The sequence below is a fragment of the Dunckerocampus dactyliophorus genome, chromosome 2, assembly GCF_027744805.1.
Source record: "Dunckerocampus dactyliophorus isolate RoL2022-P2 chromosome 2, RoL_Ddac_1.1, whole genome shotgun sequence".
Lineage (NCBI taxonomy): Eukaryota > Metazoa > Chordata > Actinopteri > Syngnathiformes > Syngnathidae > Dunckerocampus > Dunckerocampus dactyliophorus.
The window spans coordinates 40,230,279-40,250,896 of record NC_072820.1 but is presented as its reverse complement, the minus strand read 5'-3'; the positions used below and the strand labels follow the sequence as shown (position 1 = coordinate 40,250,896).

At 39.8% G+C, this 20,618-nt stretch overlaps 1 protein-coding gene across 4 annotated transcripts in view; it reads right to left on the bottom strand.

The window, feature by feature from the left end:
* mrtfab (myocardin related transcription factor Ab) overlaps nt 1-19,806 on the bottom strand; it is a 41,806-nt gene extending 22,000 nt beyond the window's left edge. For 2 of the 4 annotated variants that reach the window (XM_054767111.1, XM_054767115.1), the window contains exon 1: nt 16,480-16,645. In XM_054767111.1, the coding sequence (XP_054623086.1) occupies nt 16,480-16,645 (166 nt within the window). Of the gene's footprint in view, nt 1-11,983; nt 12,473-16,479; nt 16,646-19,052; nt 19,115-19,654 lie in introns of those variants that run through there. The other 2 variants (XM_054767114.1, XM_054767116.1) reach the window with 2 other exon arrangements.
* Nucleotides 19,807-20,618: the final 812 nt, after the last annotated feature.

Sequence of the window (20,618 nt, the reverse complement as noted above, 5' to 3'; positions counted from 1 at the left end):
GCATACCCCCTCGAACCTAGTGAGGACAAGCGGCATAGGCTTATGAAGTTGCTTTGCCCATAATATTACTCTGTTTTCATGCTGCACTCATTCTCCTCTTGAATCTATCCCATTGTTGTTGTTTGAGTGTCTCATTGACTTCATTTACATGCACTTATAAAATAGTTTGGTCTCTCCATTTTTCACGCATATCTGTGAAGTCCCACTTTGCATGCACTATTTCAGGCCAAACGCTGTGTGCCTCCGAAACCCTCGGGGGCAATTTTGGTAATTTCAGCTTGTTTCGTTGTGTGAAAGAGGAACGAGGAAGAGAAAGATGCTACTTGTAGAAGCTGGCTGGTAAAATGGACAACATAGCTTTCTACAGTTCTTATGTGCGGTCGGTAACGTTTTAATGAGTGTTTAAATTACATCTGCTTGAGATCTTATGGTTATGGTGTTTCTCAAAGGCACAGAAAGAAATTACTGACTGCTTGTGTAGTGTCTACGATACTTTTAATACCACAGTAAACTACGTAGTAAAGGCTGCAAATGTGAAGTAAATATTCATGTAGAAATTGTGATGGATTGCTTGGACTGACTATTTAAAAAAAAACTTTCCGCTACGCATTGAATTTATTTTAATTCATCGATTACGCATCAGTGATGTTATATACCGTCGTCCCACATTTATGGTAGTTAATTGGTTCTAGAGCCGGCCGCGATCAGTGAATTTCTGCAAAGTATGATTCAATAATAATAAATGTAATGTTTTCATAGTTAAGAGCATAGAAAACCTGTTTATGACTTTCTAAATACAATTTTTACCATTATTAGAGCCCTGCAGACATGAAATAACACCCCTATTGACACCTTTACAGTCATATTATTCTTTGTTTACAATACATCGCTGTAATGCACAGGCTACAGGAGCACTGCAGGGACATTAGAGACGGCCGCTTTAAACATAGCATGCTACCGAGTTAACTAGCCTCCAATTAGTTTATTCTAAATTTAAAGGGATAAAGGGTTTCAAATGGAGTGGGGAAGAAGGTCAAAGTAAGAAGCCACAAACTTACCACTTCCACACAAAATTGGAGGAGAACTTTTTTCACTCTATCATGACAGACATGCCATAAACAGCTGAGGCAATGTAATCTAAGGTATACAGGTATGTCTCATCAGTGTAACATTACGTTACTGATGCCTGGTGATGCCCAGAATACTAGATTTAACTTGTCTTTCAATATTTTTGACTCATAATAATTTAAAGTCAGATTTAATTTTAGAAAAAAACGATAGTGAGGGAGTGATGTTCGAATCGATGTAGCGAGGTATGACTGTATGGGCATTCCATTCTTATGTCACCAAATAAAGTCTGTACCTGTCACTCAATAAAATAAAAGTATTAAATATTTGCTTCAACTTTATACATGGCAATGAAAGGCATACAATACTTAGGCTTTTATTTTACTTTAAATATATGGACTTTGGATTTCAGGTAACATCTTTAATGAATTTGACATGAAAGCCCGCACCAATAATCGATTGATGGAAAAGTATACATGCAAGAGGGATCTGGTTTCCAATTGCATAGTCTATGTGTCAAAGTCAAACATGATATAACCAAGGTTTTACATGTGTTTTACAAAGCTAGTTTCAACAAAAAAAATCATGCAAGAATTTGTTGTTTTTTAAGTGCATGTAAATGTAGATTTCTGACTGATGCATACACAATGCAGTGTGGTTTTGCTTGTTTCCTACTGGTCGGAAAGCCGACCGCAGTGTTGTTTCACAAGGATTGAGAGTATTAGATTTAAGTGACAGAGGACCTGAATTCCCACTTCGATTGTAAAATGTAAATATAGTCAATATCTGACAGAAACACAACAGAAATATAACTTGATACAAATACCAAACACAAGTCTTGTTTATATGCAGTTTGGAGACGATTTACTAGTCACAACATTTACAGCTGACCGTGGTGTTGGCCTTTAGCAAGATAAACTTGCTGTCATAGTTCAGACTTTGAGAACATTCCAGTGAAGCTATTTGGCCTTGTACGTTCTTATCCGGCTCTTTATTTATCCTTCACCGAATGACATTTTTGAATCAAACAAACAGACTAGGTTTTGTGTAAACAAATATACTGCAGTGTCTGACAGACTTCCTGTGGATGAGTAAATGAACAGCAAGGTCATGTAGATTATAACCTGGACCACTACGTAATTAAGTAATTAAGAATAAACATATGTTAAAATGGAGAATAAAACAAAGTAGTAAATAACAGGAAAAGGGACATACAAAACTGAGCCACTACCACTGGGATAAATGACTCATTGCATTGTAGTTCTTTCACAAATTAAAAGCTGATGAGATTATGTATTATGGAACCAAAAACCTATGAAGTTTCTTTCTGAACAGGGAAGTACTTGGAAGTTCCATTTGGTCCACCACTTTCAAATACTAAGTATCATAAACACTATTTTATAGCCAAATACAGTACCGTGTGTTACCAAAAGGTAGTAATCCCAACTCATCCAAGCCTCATTAACAAACAAGACCAAGCAAGCCTGCTTCAACTCAACTGTTCACAGAACCTGAAGGGGATAGTCTCACAAATGTAAGAGTCTAACTGTCCATAAATAGCAAAGTATCATGTTTTCCCTCTGCCTGCAGAGGATAGTTTATTTATGCAATCACTAACAGTGAAAGCTGGATAAATATTGTCTAGGCTACAACTAAAGCTAAAGGAATCTGTCAAAGTAGCCTTTTATATGCAATATACAATATAATACACTACACAAATAGTGGCCAATATATTTGGGGTGATTCCCTCAAAGGTCTCCTAAACTACTCCAATGTACACTACCTCACAGTCAAGATATTAGATATTACAAAGATGCATGAGTACATGACAGAGTAGGAGTCAATTTGGATGCAAGAACCAGCTAGACAATAATTTAATATTGGCTAGCTTCCTTTATCGCCTCCTGGTGAATGGTAGGGCTAACAATTTAAGAGAAGGGTGATCAAAACAGGAACAACGTGTTCTTTGAAAGGTATGGTGTTTTTTTTTGTTTTTTCTTTTAACCTTGACAAAAAACAATTAACAGTGCCTGACCAAAACAGTGTCAGTCTACCCTCGGTCACACTAGCCATTAACATTCCAGCAGGGAAAACAGAAGGTGTTTTTCTCCTTTTATTTCCTGATTTCCCCACGCTGGGTCTGTGGTGGAATTTACCAGCAGTGTTTGGCTGTGACCCAACACCTCAAGCATGGGATTTCTTATTGTTGATTCACTGACATTTCTGGACTGAGAAGAAACAAAGCCTGGCAAATCTAGAGTCTGCACACAAGTCAGATCAAAGTTTTCTGTTCCAAAGTGTTCTGTGACATACTGCAAACTTCCCGTAGTATATAATGGCGCAGTTAGCCATACCTGAACCAGGACGCCCAAAGCCACAACAAGGGAATGTGGATGCAGAGTCCAGCAAGACACTCTAATGTAAACTGAGGGCTGCACTTAATCACTTACTGCACTACACTCCATGTTTGTACTGGAAAAGGTAAACGTGCTGCTGGAGCCATGGAAGAAAACTCCTCGTGCATTTGCAAATGGAGCCAAGTAAATCTTTCAGAGACATCAGACGAATGCTCTAATTCCTTACACGCCAGCTGCACTAAGCACTAACATTAATTCAATTGCAGACCACACCAGACAGCTGTTACATAATGTACAGATTTATTAAGGATTTTATTATCCTTTGAATAAACTGGTTCACAGTTCACAGACTACTTCACCTTTTGAAGCACCAAAAAGCTTGCCAATGTAAAAAAGGAAATAAAAGAGGCAATATTTATGATACTGATAATGTTATAAAAGTGGTGCAGAGAGCCACTTACAGCCCGTCACCGACAATCACACTGAAGCGTTACCATCATCATGATGATTTCTGTAAGCTTATTAAAGATAATTACTAAAATGCAAAAGACTTCTGTAGCCATGACAACAATTTAACCTTCAGAATAGGTAATAAAGCTGAGAGTAGGGACATTGCTAAACTCATGCTGATACTTTATAATTCTCAGTGACAATTACATACTACATGACTTTTTTATGACGTGGTATCTGAGTGGACTGAAGAACAAACGTGACGCATATGTTGTGATTAAAAAAATAACACATCACATATGTGTTCTAGGAATGAAGAGTCATAGACATCCATGATACATCACACCTGACATTACAATACACAACTGCACAATTTAGATGATGCTTTGGCAAAAAAATTGTTTGATTACTCTCATGTGAGAAAAAACAACAACATCTTACTGTAGTAGGTAGTGATGTCCTGATCCGATTTTCAGGATCGGGATCGGGTGCCAATCCGCTGTACTTTGAAGATCGGATAATGTCGGCTTCCAGATCGGGCCGATCCAGTTGCTGTATCACGTTTGTAACTCTGAGCTACACTCCAACATGGCAGGTGCAGTAATGCACCTCAAAGCTGGTTGCCACTCGACACGCACCACGCGCAATAAGAAGAAAACGCAAAACCACCACGCAGACATGTCCACGGTGTACCGCGGTGAAGTTAGTTTCACGTTGGTTGTCGGATATTTGGCTCCGTAGCTACAGCAATAGTTTCCCGGACTGCCGGACTGCTGTGTCATTGTGCGGGGAGCTTGCAGGCAGTGGCGGAGCTATGTGGTGGCCATGGCCACCTAACTGGCCACCTAGACATTTCAGGTATCAACTTATTGCCACCTCTATGTGAGTAATGGTCTCACCTTGGCCACCCCAATGAAATATTTCTGGCTCCGCCACTGCTCGCACAGAAAGTACTGCTCTAACCGCTGGTTGTTTATACTAGGGACAGTCAATAAATTACTATTACACTAAAGCGAGTTTATCACACCACATGTTGATCTATAACCATGTCAAATGATTAGTCCTACCCTAAAAGTATTTTGCGCACCCATTTTTTTCCAATTTTATCCTTTATTTGGACTTTTTTTTTATTTGATGGATCTTTTATTGGATTAGGGACCTAATTAACAGAGGCTTGTTATAAAAGCCAAACAATATTGTTGGTCATGCTGTGTAACAAAAAAGTAAATTCAGCGATACTTTAGTTGCATTATTTTTAAAGCTTTGAAGAGCTCTTTTCATAACCATATTAAATTCCCCAAATTCATTTTTGAAACAAAAGCTTATTTAAAAAAAAAAAAAAAAGAAGATTGGTACCGATTGAGGGGGATCAGTTCGGCAAGACTATTAAAAAAAATCATATTGAAAGCCAAAAAATCCCTAGTAGAAAGTAAGGCATGGTCATCTGGAAATGGACTGATGGTTAAGAATTTAGTTGATTGTGCGGGATAGATTTTTAATTAATCATATTGTGTTGGTACACAATGGAATGCACTAATTGGCTGCAACCAATTTTCACTTTAAAAAATAAACAAACAAGAACTACACGCCTTTAGTAAGGCCCTATGATTTCCACATTTACGGAATTGGCCAATAAAAACAGAATCTAATGTTAAACGTGAAATCTCATGTGTGGCAAACTATTTCTCCGGCGGACCGCTCAATCAGTGCATAATTTCATCACAAACTCTAGACCGCCGCCGCCCCGAACAAAAATGTTGAAAGAGCAACCTTATTCTGCTGAACAAAGTGCTGGCAAGGAAACTCGAGTTCAGAACATTCTGAGAAAAATCTCATCCCTCTATTAACATTTGAATAAAAAACAAAACAATTAACTGGTCCGTAGTTGATCCAGGAAATGTAGACAAATGTAGTGTACAGGCAGTCCTCGGTTTTCGACGTTTCGTATTCACAATGCATTGCCATTACGTACTTAAAAACATACAGTAGATCCAACCTAGCAGGTTTAGTTTGTAAATACAAACATCATGTCTCCAAGTGCAAGGCTAACTCCCCTGATGGCAGTGGGCCAAAGAAAAGGAAAGCAACCACTGTGGAAGTGAAATCAGACACGACAAAAATGTTCAGAAAGGCCAGAGAAAAGCCAGTCAATACTCGTTGCATGCCCGGCCCAAGCCGCTCCACCACCACGAGCATCATCAAGGAGAAAGATGGTATCTCAAGGTGTGAAAGGATCTGCTCCTATGAAATAGAAAAGTGACATCTTTTTTTTAATTTATCTTTTCATTTACTGTTGTATTATAAAAATCGACTTAGTATTAGTTCCTAAAGTAACTACAGTAACAACTACGTAGTGTGTAAACCGTGGACCTGCTGTATACATACTGTATAAATGCAAACATGTTTGAATTATTTATTACCTGCACACAAAAAAAACCTGTGTGGTGAATAACGGACAAGTTCAATGTATCCTCGTGAGATACACAAAGAACACTGTGGCCAATTGAAGCCACCTGAATGCTGTGCTTTTTTTGAAGGGTTCTTTGTTGGGAAGCCTGCAGTTGCACCCTCCACTTTGTCACATCTTGTCAATAAAAAGTAGCCCGACCAAGGTCTGATTGTACCCTGTTGAAGGATGCTGCAGAAGGCTGAATGAAATCCAGAGATGTAAGCCAGCTGGCATCTGCTTGTATGTGACAGGATAACCCTTCGCTGTACACCATGAGGACTGAAGATGAATAAGCTGTAATGAGCACATGAGGAATTCAGAAAGAAATAAAGTTTCCAAGAGAATGGATGCAGCAGCAGGACGAGGAGTCCACGGGCATACTTGGTCTAGCGATGACGGCACTGTCACATGCTGTTACATAACTGCAGCATCTGAAAGTAATTTTCATTGTACCGAACCCCCTAACCTCCTGCCCTACTTGCAGTGGAAACAGTGCTTGCCGAGTTCCAATTCTGTCCCACCACTGCAGACTGAGGGCAGACTAGCAGCAAAGAAAGAGGGCTACAGCCAATTAGCACTGCCAGGCGAACAGAAAAGGTACAGACGACAATCACAGAGACTTTAAAAGGGTGTGAGGACATGTTGTTTAGACAGAGAGAAGGTGGTTGGGCTGGGTTTACACAAAGTCTTTTTTATACTGGATGTGTGTGTTCTTCGCTGCCATTGAAGTCACTCGGTGGAATTTTATAGTATTCTTGCAACTGCACTCACCACTTCCTTCTTCTGTTCTGTCCCATGACATCTAATAAAAAACCTACCCACTGACTTATTTCACTGACCAGATTGGAATTAGACACAGACCTTTAAAACAGGTCTATTTTTTCTGCATGTTAAAGGTGAGATGTGGTGTTGCAGTAGAACCTCTAAATTTGAACACAATCCATATCATGACGACGAGGATGTCAAAACAATTCCCCCCCCCCACAACTATAAAACCTTTATTGATTGTATAGGCATTTTTAAAGAAACCTTTAGAATTTGTAATTGTCACACAAGTGTAAAAATAGTTTACTGCCATTTCCAAATCATAATCATAATCATAACCACTTGAGAATCCCCTTCACACAACTTCTCACGTTCTTCTATAAATACTCAAAGGCATTGTGCTTGATGGCAGTTATATGTCACAAATTTTATGGTACTTAGAATGCTGGTGTCCAAAATGCGGCCCGGGATCCATTTGCAGCCCACAGCTCGTTTTTTATTGGCCCTTAGCATATTGTAAACTTACAATGAACTCATTACCAATGAGTTGGGGTGTCACAAGATGAGATTTCTCGTTTGGAGGACAACAGGGTAGCCAGAAGCCAGTCAGACTGAACTATTATGGTATCACTACTATGAATGATAATACACATAAAATGGAAGTGGAAGTACGCGAGGCATTATTGAAACCACACATTAAGTAACCTTGCAATCCCACCTATGCCGCTGTTCCCAGCGTGAGTTAGTGACGCGTGGCTGTTGTTTTTCCATCCGAGTTGAACAGCTACAGCGGTTTGTATTTGATCAAAGTTACTTAAGATTTGCCAGATCAAAACACATACAGTAGCTGTTCAAACTTGTCTGCACCCGTAATCACTGAGCGGTTCTGTTTACGCTTATTACATTTGGCTGAGCGCCAACTTTACACACACTGGTGATCACCGGTTCCGCTTAATGTTGGCAACATGGTTGCTATATTTAGCGAGTAGGGGCGCGCATTAAAAATGATCAGGAAGTGTTTTTTGCGTCATCCATTTATTCAGTCGTTAAATGAAAGTGGTCAACAAAGGTGAAGCATAACCTCAGATTGCACGTCTAAGTATCACTGTGTAATACCGGTCTGATAAACCCCTCCATAACGCAACCCAGCCCCTGACCAGCGACAGAGCAAAAAGGCAGAGCTTAGACACACTCCTGACAACACCTCACCTTCCTGCCGAAACACGCAAAGTGTCCAAAGTGTGGTGCAGGGGCCATCTGTGGAACGTGGCTCATTGCAGAAATAAAATAAACACAACCCCTGTAAAAAATAATGCAAAAAGGCATAATGTAAGTAGAAAAAGCTACAATGTTGAAACTTCCTAACAGTATTTGGTCTCAAAAAATGTTGACAACATTATCGGTTCGTGGGACGAATATTTCAAAACACACCTGCATTGTTTTGTGACTCTGTTAAATAAAAAAGTTTGTTTGTCAAATCATATTTTTTGATTGTACTTTTCTTAAAATGAATGTTAAAAACTTGTCTCGTTCTCGTGGACCCAACCAATCACCCCTACCAATGAGACATATTTTTATATACTGTATAACTAACTTGCTTTGTCACCTATAACACACAAAGCAAATATGTGGATGTTTTGTTCAGATAGCTTAGCATATATTGACCTGCATTGGATTGGTTTTATCATCTTTAATGTACAAAATGTAGATTGGTTTTAGCATCTTTAATGTACAAAATGTATCAAAGCATTCTTACATTTTTGAAAATGTAGCCCTCAGTGGACTCAGTTTGGACACGCCTGATTTAGAAGTATATTTTTACCACAAAAAAAAAAAAATTGTACAACCTCAGGGACATTCATTCTTCCACTGTACTTGTATTTACTTGAATCCTTCAATGCCATTCAAAACTCAACTAATGAAAAATAGTATCAAACTTTTAGCCCAAAAGTTTAAGGCTGCATTATTTTCTGTCATCAACACAGGATTTTCTTTAGCCTTAGGTTAAGTGTGTGAGGGAACCAAAAAACAACAGAAGTCCTGTCAAGTGACCTCTGCTCTGTTCAATGTAACAAGGCTAAGTGCACAATGCTTGCAGTTGAGTCACTAAATAATGGCTCTTCTATTATTCAGAAACACCAGTATGTGTTAGGCTGAAGACAAGGCACAAAGGTAGAGGATACATGCTCTGTGTGTGTGCGTGTGTGTACTTGTCGGTCCCCTTGCCAACAAAGTTATAGTTTGACTAAAAGGATTGACCAAAAATAAAAAGGCTGATTTTTACTTAACTTTTGAAGAAAAGAAGCCCTGACATTAAATTACAAGACTGGTGCTTTCCAAGCTTGCCCTATTGGGGAGAAGTGAGTCACATTAAAAGGAGACCTAAAACGTAGCCACGGTAACGCCAGTCATTCAAAACAAGTTTACATAATTGCAGGACTGAATGAACGTGGCTTAAAAAAAAAAAAAAAAAAATCAAACAAAAACAAAACACGAGTAACTTTGACTAAGAAAAAACAAAGGTCGTATCAATGTTACGGTTGTTGTTATTTCAGTTTTATACAGTTTTTAATGTAACCTGTCATTACTGCCAAAGAGTGGTGGTAATGCACTGCACATCTTTTGAGTCAACCGGCATTAAACAAAGAAGATAATTGTGTTAGGGAACAAGGAGCGGAGCCGTTCAAAATAAGAGCACCAGTCCGAGAGGTAGAAAGGTCACAAAGGTGTGGCCCAACATTTTTAGGAGGCCTGCAACTTTAATCTTTGTAAAAACTTGCACAGACAAGTGGTTAATTGGACAAATTATCGAGTAGTTTGTATGCCTTCATTGGGATGTGTGAGTCAAATGTGAGTTGTTGCTGGGTTTTCGGGCCAAGCATCGGCTCATTGATAAACCAATCGTTTAATAAAAATGATTATGTATAGCCTGTTGTCTGCACATGATATTGCTACATGATTTAACACTTGGTGAACTTGCAAGGCCTGCGGCATATGTTAAAAGATGCGTGTGTGTTAAAATATTTCTCACTGACGTGAGTGGGCTTGTGCATGTGGGTGTGCGCTCGCCATGCTCCTGTTGCTATGAGCAGACTTATGGATTGCTGCATCTCAGCTGATGGAGTGTTATTCTCTGAGGTGAGCTTGGCTTGTCCCTCAGTTCTTACTATTTGTGTGTGTGCACACGCAAGTGTTGAAATACCACGGTGTCAGGACGTGCTGTGAAAATGGAGGGCTGGAAAAGCCTGTATGTGCATGTCTAGGTCCTAAATGTGACATGAGCTATGGAAAGTGTATGTACGCTCTATAGTCATGCGTAACTACACTGACGAATCAACATTGTTTTGCAATATCCACCCCTGCTGCATAAGTATGCATGTCTGTCCCTGTTTGGTTTAATGTAGAACAACTTAAAAGAGAGCAGATACAACAAACACTCTTAAATTTGCTCATATCAACAATGTCATACACTACAAAAGTGATGATTACAGTATGTTGCGGTTGAATGCATCTCCTTTTCTGTGCCAGCTGTTTTTGTAACTAAACATGTTAGTTTTTTCTAGAAATAATGTAAAAAGAAATAAACTGCTTCAAGGTTAACTGTCACCGGATGCAATAGAAACATTTTAAGTAATTCCTTTTAAAGTTGTTAACCATCATAAAAATGTAAAAATAAATAAATAGTTACCTGCTGTTAATGTAAAATGTAAAAACACTGTTGAGTCTAAGTAATAAGTGTCGAGAAAAAGCAAAACAGCAGAGTTAATTCTGTATTCCCCACTGAACTGAGCCCTTGTGGATGTCTTGTGTAATGCCATGCATGAATGACAGCGGTTGCAGCTAAAAAGTTGTATGTATTTCAGAGACATAGTTTAAAAAAATATTTGGTTAAATTCACGATTGTATGACCTCGGGGCCATTCAAACTCAGCGGTTCCAGTGTATTGATTGCAATCCTGGCAGCAAGACAAGCAGTTGGCTGCAGCATTTTGAGGTTTAAGGTGTACTAAGACATAAACCTCTTTTCCACCTTAACTTACTTTCCAACTGTTCACTTCTCTGTTGCCATGCTAATTCATCTTTTGTCAACTTATTTCTTCCCTCTCTTCTCCTTCCTCTAAGCATGACGGAGTGCTGTGTGGGCCTCCACTGTTGGCAGCCTCCCCATTTGTTACATAACAACGACATCAGTCTCCCTAAAAAGCTGCTGTGCCAGACTGGTCTCGTCCGGACGACAAATCTCGCTCAGCAATCTAGCGCAACTTCAGAAGGGCTCTAGCGTGTTGCTGCTGTTTGATAATGTTATGCTTCATATGAGCCCTAATTACGTAACATCACCGTGCAGGATAGACCTCATCTATTGTCATTACGTGAAGGGCGGGGAGGAGAAGGGATGCGATCTGTATCTGTCTTCGTTTACAAGCCTGCATGATGTGGGCTTGAGTGCAAACACTGATGGAATTTCAGCACAAGTCTTTGCCAATGCATGCAGAAGTCACTGGTTGTAGCTCTGCAGTGCATCACGTGAATAAATCAAACAGTGCTGCTATGTTGCATTGTTTATCATTAAAGTCAGACTACACTGCAGTAGACACTTTATGTTGTGATCTCGAACAATCTACTAGATTTATTACTAAATAAAAGACAGTGGGATACGAAGATGTAGGCTTTAAAACCTTCCGCCCACAAATATGCCAGTTGTATATGCAACATTAGTTTTCATACAAACAATCAATGGTAACAGCAGTTAACATGTACTGATGCATGCAAGTGCCCTCACCACACCCATACTAAGCAAATGTCATTTAAATTAAGATTCTCCTGACACTTTTCCAGCAGTGCCATCATTTAAAAGCCAAATAATGAGTAATAATAAGTATTGTCATTGACATTACCTGACAGGAGAGTCATATCCCTCTGTACCATGCCGAAAGGAAGTGTCACCCTGCAGGCAAGGATTAGTGCTTCATACTTCCAACACAGGCAAGAGTAAACAATGTGCGGGGTAAAAAAAAAAAAGTGCACAGCAGCAGGAGAGAACTGCAAAAAAGTCACATTAAACTCTCAGCAACAGCAGCAGCAGCAGCAGCAGCAGTAGTAGGTAACGCCACAGGTTGCAGTGCACCTCACATTCCCTATCTCTGGACTGTCTACAAGTGCGTGCATGCCTCGGAAAAGAGGGCGTGTGTAGGTCGGAGTGGAAGACAAGGTCCACCAATCAGTCCAAATCTTCCTGGAGCTTCACCTCACTTTTTTTTTTTCCAAACTTTGCATTCTCATTTACGAATAGAGGGGAAAAAAAAGAGTTAAGGCTTACAGGAAAAAAAAACTAGAGCCAAGCCTCACATCACTGAGTACAAGTTACACACTGCTAATTTTCTTGCTTTTCATTTTCCCTTGCTTTCCTTCTGTTCCCTCTAATAGTTATGCAATAGTGACATTCAGACACCCCCTCACCCCTCCTTTCTTCCCCTGCACTTCCTTCTTAAACTGTTGCTGTGCAGTCCACACTCCTAGACACATCTCAAATTTTTAAGCAATTATTCCCAATCATGTTTTTATCATAGCAAATTAGTAGTGGGTTTGCCAATGGCGAAAAGAACATTTTCATTGTTATGTCAGAAATGCATGGACTAAATCATAAACACAAAAACACACACACACGACCTACACATCTGCCTCTGATCTTCTTCCTAGATAGCAAATCCCCTCTCTCTATTTACGCGCGCACACAACAAGTCTTCCAAAGTGTTTAGTACCGAGGAAGGAACCTTGTGCAATCAACATATTGCGTAACTTGATGCAGGATGTAAAGCTGTGATAAGCTTTATGAAGGTGTTCCGTGTCGTCTCCCTGCCAACGCTACAGTATGCATGTAGCAAATGCAGATGCTTTCAGATGCAATGCGTCTCCCCGTGCTCTAAAAGCATCTCTTTGAGCATGATTACTTATCGGAGAGCTTGCAGCAACATGTCTGCTAGAATGAAGTAATGAATAGTCCAACAGGAGCAGAGGTTGTTCAACACTGGGAGTGGTACCTTGAGGCTGTCTGCGTGATAATGAGAGTGTTGCTGTACGACTATGGGCAGGATGTAAGCTTTGAAATCCATATCGTAGCACTTAAAAAGCTTATTACACGTCTTTCCTCAACCTTGTGTTTGATGATAGAGTTGTGTCTTTTTCTGTGATCATGGATGGATCCACCATTGTTGGAGCTCTCAAAGATTGATAAATCGTTTACTGATCTAACCTTGCTTGACCCCCCTCCTGACAAACTGACAAGACTTCAAACACCACAAGGCGCCCAACACCCTGCTGGGAACAATGGCTGACTGATATGGACAGGTACCATCATTTATTTGTATAAGTCGCTACTTTTTTCTCACGCTTTGAACCCTGCGGCTTATACATAAATGCGGCTTATACATATACAGTATGTGTGATGGGGCTAATTTGTGGTCGCGTTCTGGTCTTGAAACATCTGGTGTGCTTCGGAGGAGTCATTTTGTGCTTCGTGCGCGCGCCCGCATCATTAGTGATGTGCGATTTCTTTTCCAATTCATTACGGGAGCAATTCGGGCTGGTATTGGCGATACCGATCCGGTACTTTGTGCAAATTCACCTAACATGTCGGGAAAATTTAAAAAAGTAGTGTATTTCAAATCATAAGCTCATGAAATAAATATAAAACATAAGAGTAATTTATTAATTTATTATTTTTTTAAATGCATTTAATGGTCTCAATAATTTAGTTACTTTCCACTGTGTTCCTGTTAATGATATACATTTCCACAAATTACTGACGTATCGATGTATTGGTATTTTGATTAGAGAATGAATTGCCTAAAGATCTGGTATCCCGGGGAATCGATATTTCAGTATAGATCCGCACATCACTACTCATCATGGAGAATGCGTGGAGAGGTGCATGTGATGCGGCTTTCAGGTTGAAGGCGATTGATCTATCGATGGTGGATCGGTGTCGGGAGATCCACTGTCGCCGGCGGGTGTCGGGGGGCTAAACTGCAGCGTGTTGGGGTGGACAGCACGGGTTTGGGGGCTGATTTGCCTCGGGACGAGGGTGCCGCTGGGAGCAACAATGAAAGAAAGAGAGAGAGAGAGACTGGCGGGGTGTGTGGCGAGGGAATTGTCTGGCTGTTCGGTTACGACACTTGAAGAGGACGACTATAGTGGTTTTATTTCCCAAGAGGAGGACGAGGACAGTGATAAATGACTTTTCTGGTAGGCTACTGTTTAACCAGCTATTTTACATGCACTGTTTGGAAAAAAGCATTACTTCATTAAAAGTTTAAAAAAACTGTGTAACATCTTTTTGTGTACAAAATATCCCAAGTTACGACGTGGACACCTGAGGCTTAAAGACCGGTGCAGCCTATAGATGTAAAAACCTTTTCTCTTTTTAAATTTAGTGCACTCTATAGTCCGGAATTTATGGTACTGTACTTGTATGAGATTCAATGCAAAAAAATGACAAAACTTCAAAAACTTCCTCAAGTGTGACATCAGCAATTCTCATGAGACTTCAGTGAGCATCTAAAGTGTGTAGTGCTTTTCTTTGGATTTTTCGTGATCAATGATAGCAAAGAGCAAAAGTGCAATAAAAGCCATAGAACCAGAAATTAACTACCTACACCATTAAGAGTCGGACTGCTCGGTACAATATAAAGGAATGAAATATCAATTACATACAAATACATTTTACCATTGCAGATGCTAACATAAATGTATTATTATACACTACACAACACTTAATTCCACAAGTACCTGTATAGCATTCCTCTACAACAGGAGTGCTCACACTTTTCAGCCTGCGAGCTACTTTTAAAATGACAAAGATCTACCACCTATTATAATCATAGAAATATATATTTATAAATATATATTTACTATAATTATAAATCTGAGTATTCATGTACATTGTACGTGTATATCAGGGGTGCACACACCTTTTCAGCACGCAAGTTACAAGTTGACATGATCCATCTGTTACTATAAGACATATATAAAAAATCTAACCGGTAAACTTTGAAACTACTACACTAAATACTAATGATTAGTATTTCACATTCACAGTTTCGAAGTTTACAGGTAATCAAAGTAGTTGATATCATTCAAATATTTACAATTCAATTCAATGTGGCAATAAAGATAATTACACATAATTCCTCAATAGTTGTGTACATAACCTGAGTAGTATGTCAGTTAAAATAGCTACATGGCATTCATTATACGCACAGTTCATGTATTACGTCCAGTTAGCTCACTGCAAAGGCTAGCATTTGCTATCAAACATTACAGATATACAAGAAATGAAAATGATTATGCAAAAGGCAATGCAGCCGAAGTCAAGGCAACATATTAAAAAGGTTTCTGTAATAGGCACATTTTCCAATTATTCATGAAATAATAGTTTAACAAGCGGAAATTTAGAAAAACGCATTTCTCTAGTGGAGTGACATTTATGTGATCGACCCACACTACCTTCGGGATCGACCGGTAGCTCGCGATCGACGTAATTGGCACTCCTGCTCTACAAACATCTTCTCCTTCCCTCTCCATTATTTGTCTGTCAGGGATTCGTAGTTATTGTTTTATTATTACAGTAGTTTACATACTTGTATAGTTGTAGGAGAGTTAAGAACATTTTGTCAACAGTTACAATAACATTGAAGTCAATCAAAATCACAAAATTGAATGTGTTTGTATATTGAACACTCCGCACCTGAAGGCATATTGTGGATAAAGTTGCGATGTCTGTACAGTAGTAAGGAAACTCTACTTTGATTACTTGAATCGCAACCCACCATCACTGGTTGTCAAATAGATCATATACTTTACAATACTGTATTCCAAGACACTTTTAACTGACCATGTTGACCTACTAACTTATCTATAAAGTGGTTGGATGTCTCATTTCTCGAGTCAAATTCTATGGAAAAAGGCTACTAATCCAACGAGTCCAGCACACGGTCCTGTACCTGTTGCACTCTAATCCACTGTAACAGGAGGTCGGTGCAGAGAAGCAAACCAATTATCTTCTTGACTCCCTTCATTCCAATGACCTCACTAGTGCACTCACATACACACATGCTTGTCCCTGGCCTTTATTAAACAACCTCTGTACTGAAGTAAACTGTCCACTGACAAAAAGACATGAAGTACAAACAAAGTGACATTCACCATTTGATAATTTTCCAACCACTTAGTACCTAAACATGATGTAACCTATTCTCCATTCAAAACAAAGAGCACTTAACTTAATTTAGCCAGGGTTTCAGCCAAAAATACCCGTCCCCATGCATATGTCTCAACTAAATATACTGTAGAAGCGGTTAGGCTGTCCCTTTTACTCTTCACTTTGCTAACTCACCATTCTTACGTTGCTGTAGAGGCAGCAGGTTAGGAGCAGGCTGCAGGGACAGTTCCTGAAGCTCACTGGTCACTGCCTCGCTCTGAGGGCTGGGGGCCAACACTTCCGTCCTGGTGACTTCCATGCTGTCGGCCTGCGGCTGCTCGACTCTCTGCGGGTGCAGCATTGCCAGGATGGTGTGGAGACGTGCAGAAAAAAAAACAAAAAACATCACATTTGGTTGGTCTGTCACCAAGTTACTACATGTTGACATTACACAAAGCATATTAAGGCATTTACAGCCTACATTTATCTGCAATCGCTTCAAATGAATTATTTAAAAGTTAGTTATTAAATATATAAAAGTGAGTACAGGGTATGCTTGTTCAGTGCGGAAATCTGCTGTACAGTATCTCTGTGTCTCACGGGAGTCAGCCCTTGCACATTTTCCCAACCATTTGTATTGCAATACAAGAAACCCTCGCCACTTTGCCCTTTGAATTTCGCGGCTTTCACGGTTTTTCAAAAATATATTTTTCCTGGTTGAAAATGGCCTATTAGTCAAAAAAATTAGAGGAACACTTCAAAAACACATCAGATCTAAACTGGGGGAAAAATGATCTTGAATATGTTTCCTGATAATAAGTGGGTGATGTATTAGTAACAAAATGATGCCACATAATTTGATAGAAATGAAAATGATCACCCTATAGAGGGGGGAAATCAAAGACACCCCAAAAATGAAAGTGAAAAAATGATGCAGCAGACTAGTCCATTTTGCCAAAATGTCATTGTAGCAACTCAAAATGATTCTCAGTAGTTTGTGTGGCCCCCACGTGCTTGTACGCATGCCTGACAACGTCGGGGCATGCTCCTAATGAGACTACGGATGGTGTCCTGGGGGATCTCCTCCCAGATCTGGACCAGGGCATCCATGAGCTCCTGGACAGTCTGAGGAGAAACCTGGCGGAGCCGGATGGACCTAAACATAATGTCCCAGAGGTGTTCTATTGGGTTTAGGTCAGGTGAACGTGGGGGCCAGTCAATGGTATCAATTCCTTCATCCTCCAGGAACTACCTGCATACACTAGCCACATGAGGTCGGGCATTGTCGTGGACCAGGAGGAACCCAGGTCCCACTGCACCAGCGTACGTTTTGACAATGGGTCCAAGGATTTCATCCCGATACCTAATAGCAGTCAGGGTGCCATTATCTAACCTGTAAAGGTCTGTGCATCCTTCCAGGGATATGCCTCCCCACACCATCACTGACCCACCACCAAACCAATTCTGGTGGTCTATGGCAAATGCCAGTCGAGCTCTACGGTGCTGGGCAGTGAGCACAGGGCCCACTACAGGATGTCGGGCCCTCAGGCCACCCTCATGGAGCCTGTTTCTGATTGTTTGGTTAGAAAAATTCACACCAGTGGTCTGCTGGAGATCATTTTGTAGGGCTCTGAGGCTGCACGAGTGCTGGCACTAAGGAGCTGTGGTTCATTCAGGGAAACTCGGGGCATTCAATCAATCACAACTGGACTGTTCAGGTTGTCTTAGAAGACGTTTCGCCTCTCATCTGAGCAGGCTTCATCAGTTCACGCTCAAAGACTAGGTGGGACTAGTCAGACTACATAGGACAGCTCTAGTCTGAAAAGATCCAGTGTATTTAACCTCTAAAGGAGGAGGAATGTCCAGACAGGAATGGTTTCACTCTTTAGTGGTGTCAAATGACGGTCTTTGGGATACAATGGAGTGGGGCCTCTGCCCGCCAACGATGGTTGTTTGAGTGGTATCACCTTTGTGAACATTCCATTCATGGACCGTACACATTCTGGACAGAGAAGACATACTGTCTGAAAGAGGAGCGAAGGAAGCCATATACGTTAAGGTTGAGAACACAACCTCCAAACAACACTACACCTGACAAACCAAAATGCTGACAAAGCCAAGAAGGCACCCGGCTTAGAATGAAATTCAAACTGCAAAAATCAAGTTAAATTGAGAACCGGAGGAAATCAAAATACTTTTTTATCATCATAGACTTCAAGGAACTGGACAATTATTGCAGGTTACATCATCTTGACTACAAAGAAAGACAAACACACGATAACTGCTTTTACCACATGCAGCGACATTAGATTTAACAATAAATAATGACTCACATGAAAAGCAGAAGCATGTACGCTAATTAAAACAATATTAAGCAATGTACTTCATTCATTGATAATTATTTCGTGGTTATTGTTTCATTTTACATTCAGCATTTACTCATGACTTTACACGTTTTCACACATTTCCACTCCAGTATTTACTTATTTATTAATTCATTCATTAATATCGCTCCTTTAACTTATTTCATTTTCTAGTCATTATTAATTAAGACTATTTTCACTTATTTACCCTTATTATGTAACCATTTTTGACCTCTTTTATACATATCGTGGCCTTTAACACTGCACAAGACACATTTGTTGACAACACAAGCCTCACAGGTTTGTATTAAGGTCACATAGAAAAGCTAAGACAAGAAAGGCTACATTTTTGCAATTCGAGCAGCGAAGATTAGGGGTGTGGTTGCATTGGGTAATCAGACTTACTAGATTCACTTTTTCTTAAAGGGGTGTGTTCCCATCGCAGCAGGTCTGGTCTTTGAATGTGTCTGTTCAAGAAAGTCAAAAGAGAGCTTCAAGTGTTACCACGTCGGTTATTTTATTCCGATCACATCATGCAACATGCACATTTTTGGGCTACAACAATTTCCAAGTCCTACAGCATGTTTGATTACAATAGTAAGCGACAGGGGCAGCAACATACAGTGGCTCCAGCTGTCACTGATCAAAACAGACACACAGGCTATGCTATTGTTAGCTTGTCTGGGTGGGTGGGAGTTAACCCCAACTAACCCAAGTGTAAAGCCAAAACAGAGGACGCGATGTAACATCACACACACACACACTACCACAACAAAATAACCCCACTTTAATAACGACAGACTTAATTACGCCACCTTCTAACACATGGAACATGTTATGGGTCCCTGCTAGCCTAGTTAGCAACCTAGCATTAGGTTGCTCGCCATCCACACGCTACTGCAGTGCTAACACCGGAGCTAGCTTATTCACGACAGTCTGTGGTCTTCCTAGATGACGTGCTAGCTGTCGCTATGGCAGCATTGTATTAAAGATGTAATTACTCTTACTTATCATGCTCGCCAGTTGTGTGTTTTGTCTGCTGCGAAGATATAGCAGCTCAGATACCCCGCTGCCACTTCCTGACGACAAAGGAAACTTTAACCGGAAAAGCCTCCTCTACGTGGGACGCATTTCGTTCAAAAATGTCTCCTGTCGAAGCAATAGCCATATCTCCAGCAATTTTGTTTGTGTCACAGATACACATTTTTACACTATTAGTTCTATTGCATATTAAATGAACATTAGCGTGGGAATTTATGTTTTGACGATAGATTTATTTCCGTCAAGGTATTTGTCGCCATCTAGTGTTGAGCTGAGTGCAAAATGTACCGAAGTTGGCTGCAGGTGGGTATAGTAGTGGGCGATAATGCAAATTTGGGTATCGACACCAAATAAATCTAGTAGGGTATCAATAGTCTTGATTTTTTTACATGAATTTTTTTACGGTCATTGAATGACTTTATGTTTTTTTTTTTAAATTTGTTGATCGTTAATATAACCACAATAACACAGGCCAATTATTTATTTGTGAACAACTTAACAATACTGTACAGTGTATAAATACAGCACTATAAGGCGGTAACAACAATGTAAAATTATTCACTTATTCCCTTTAATTACATAAGCAAAGATGAGTCAATAAGGCAAAATATACTATTAGCTCTCATCATTTGATTTTTTCCCCATAGGCTTCCTGTGTCCAGTTATTTATTACCTGAGTTTGGAAACAATATAACAATATACAAACACAGTATAAAAATAAGAACAATAAGAACAACACAACACAAAATACACATATTTGTAACAATAAACATAGACGAGAAATGAAATATATCTATCTCATCACACTCGTATCGATCACTGACACCCTTGGAATGTTACTATTTTTAGCGACTCGCCCTCCGCTACAACATAGCGCCATGTTCACAAGGGAAGTTTTAGTTTAGTATTATGCCTTGCCATGTACTAAAC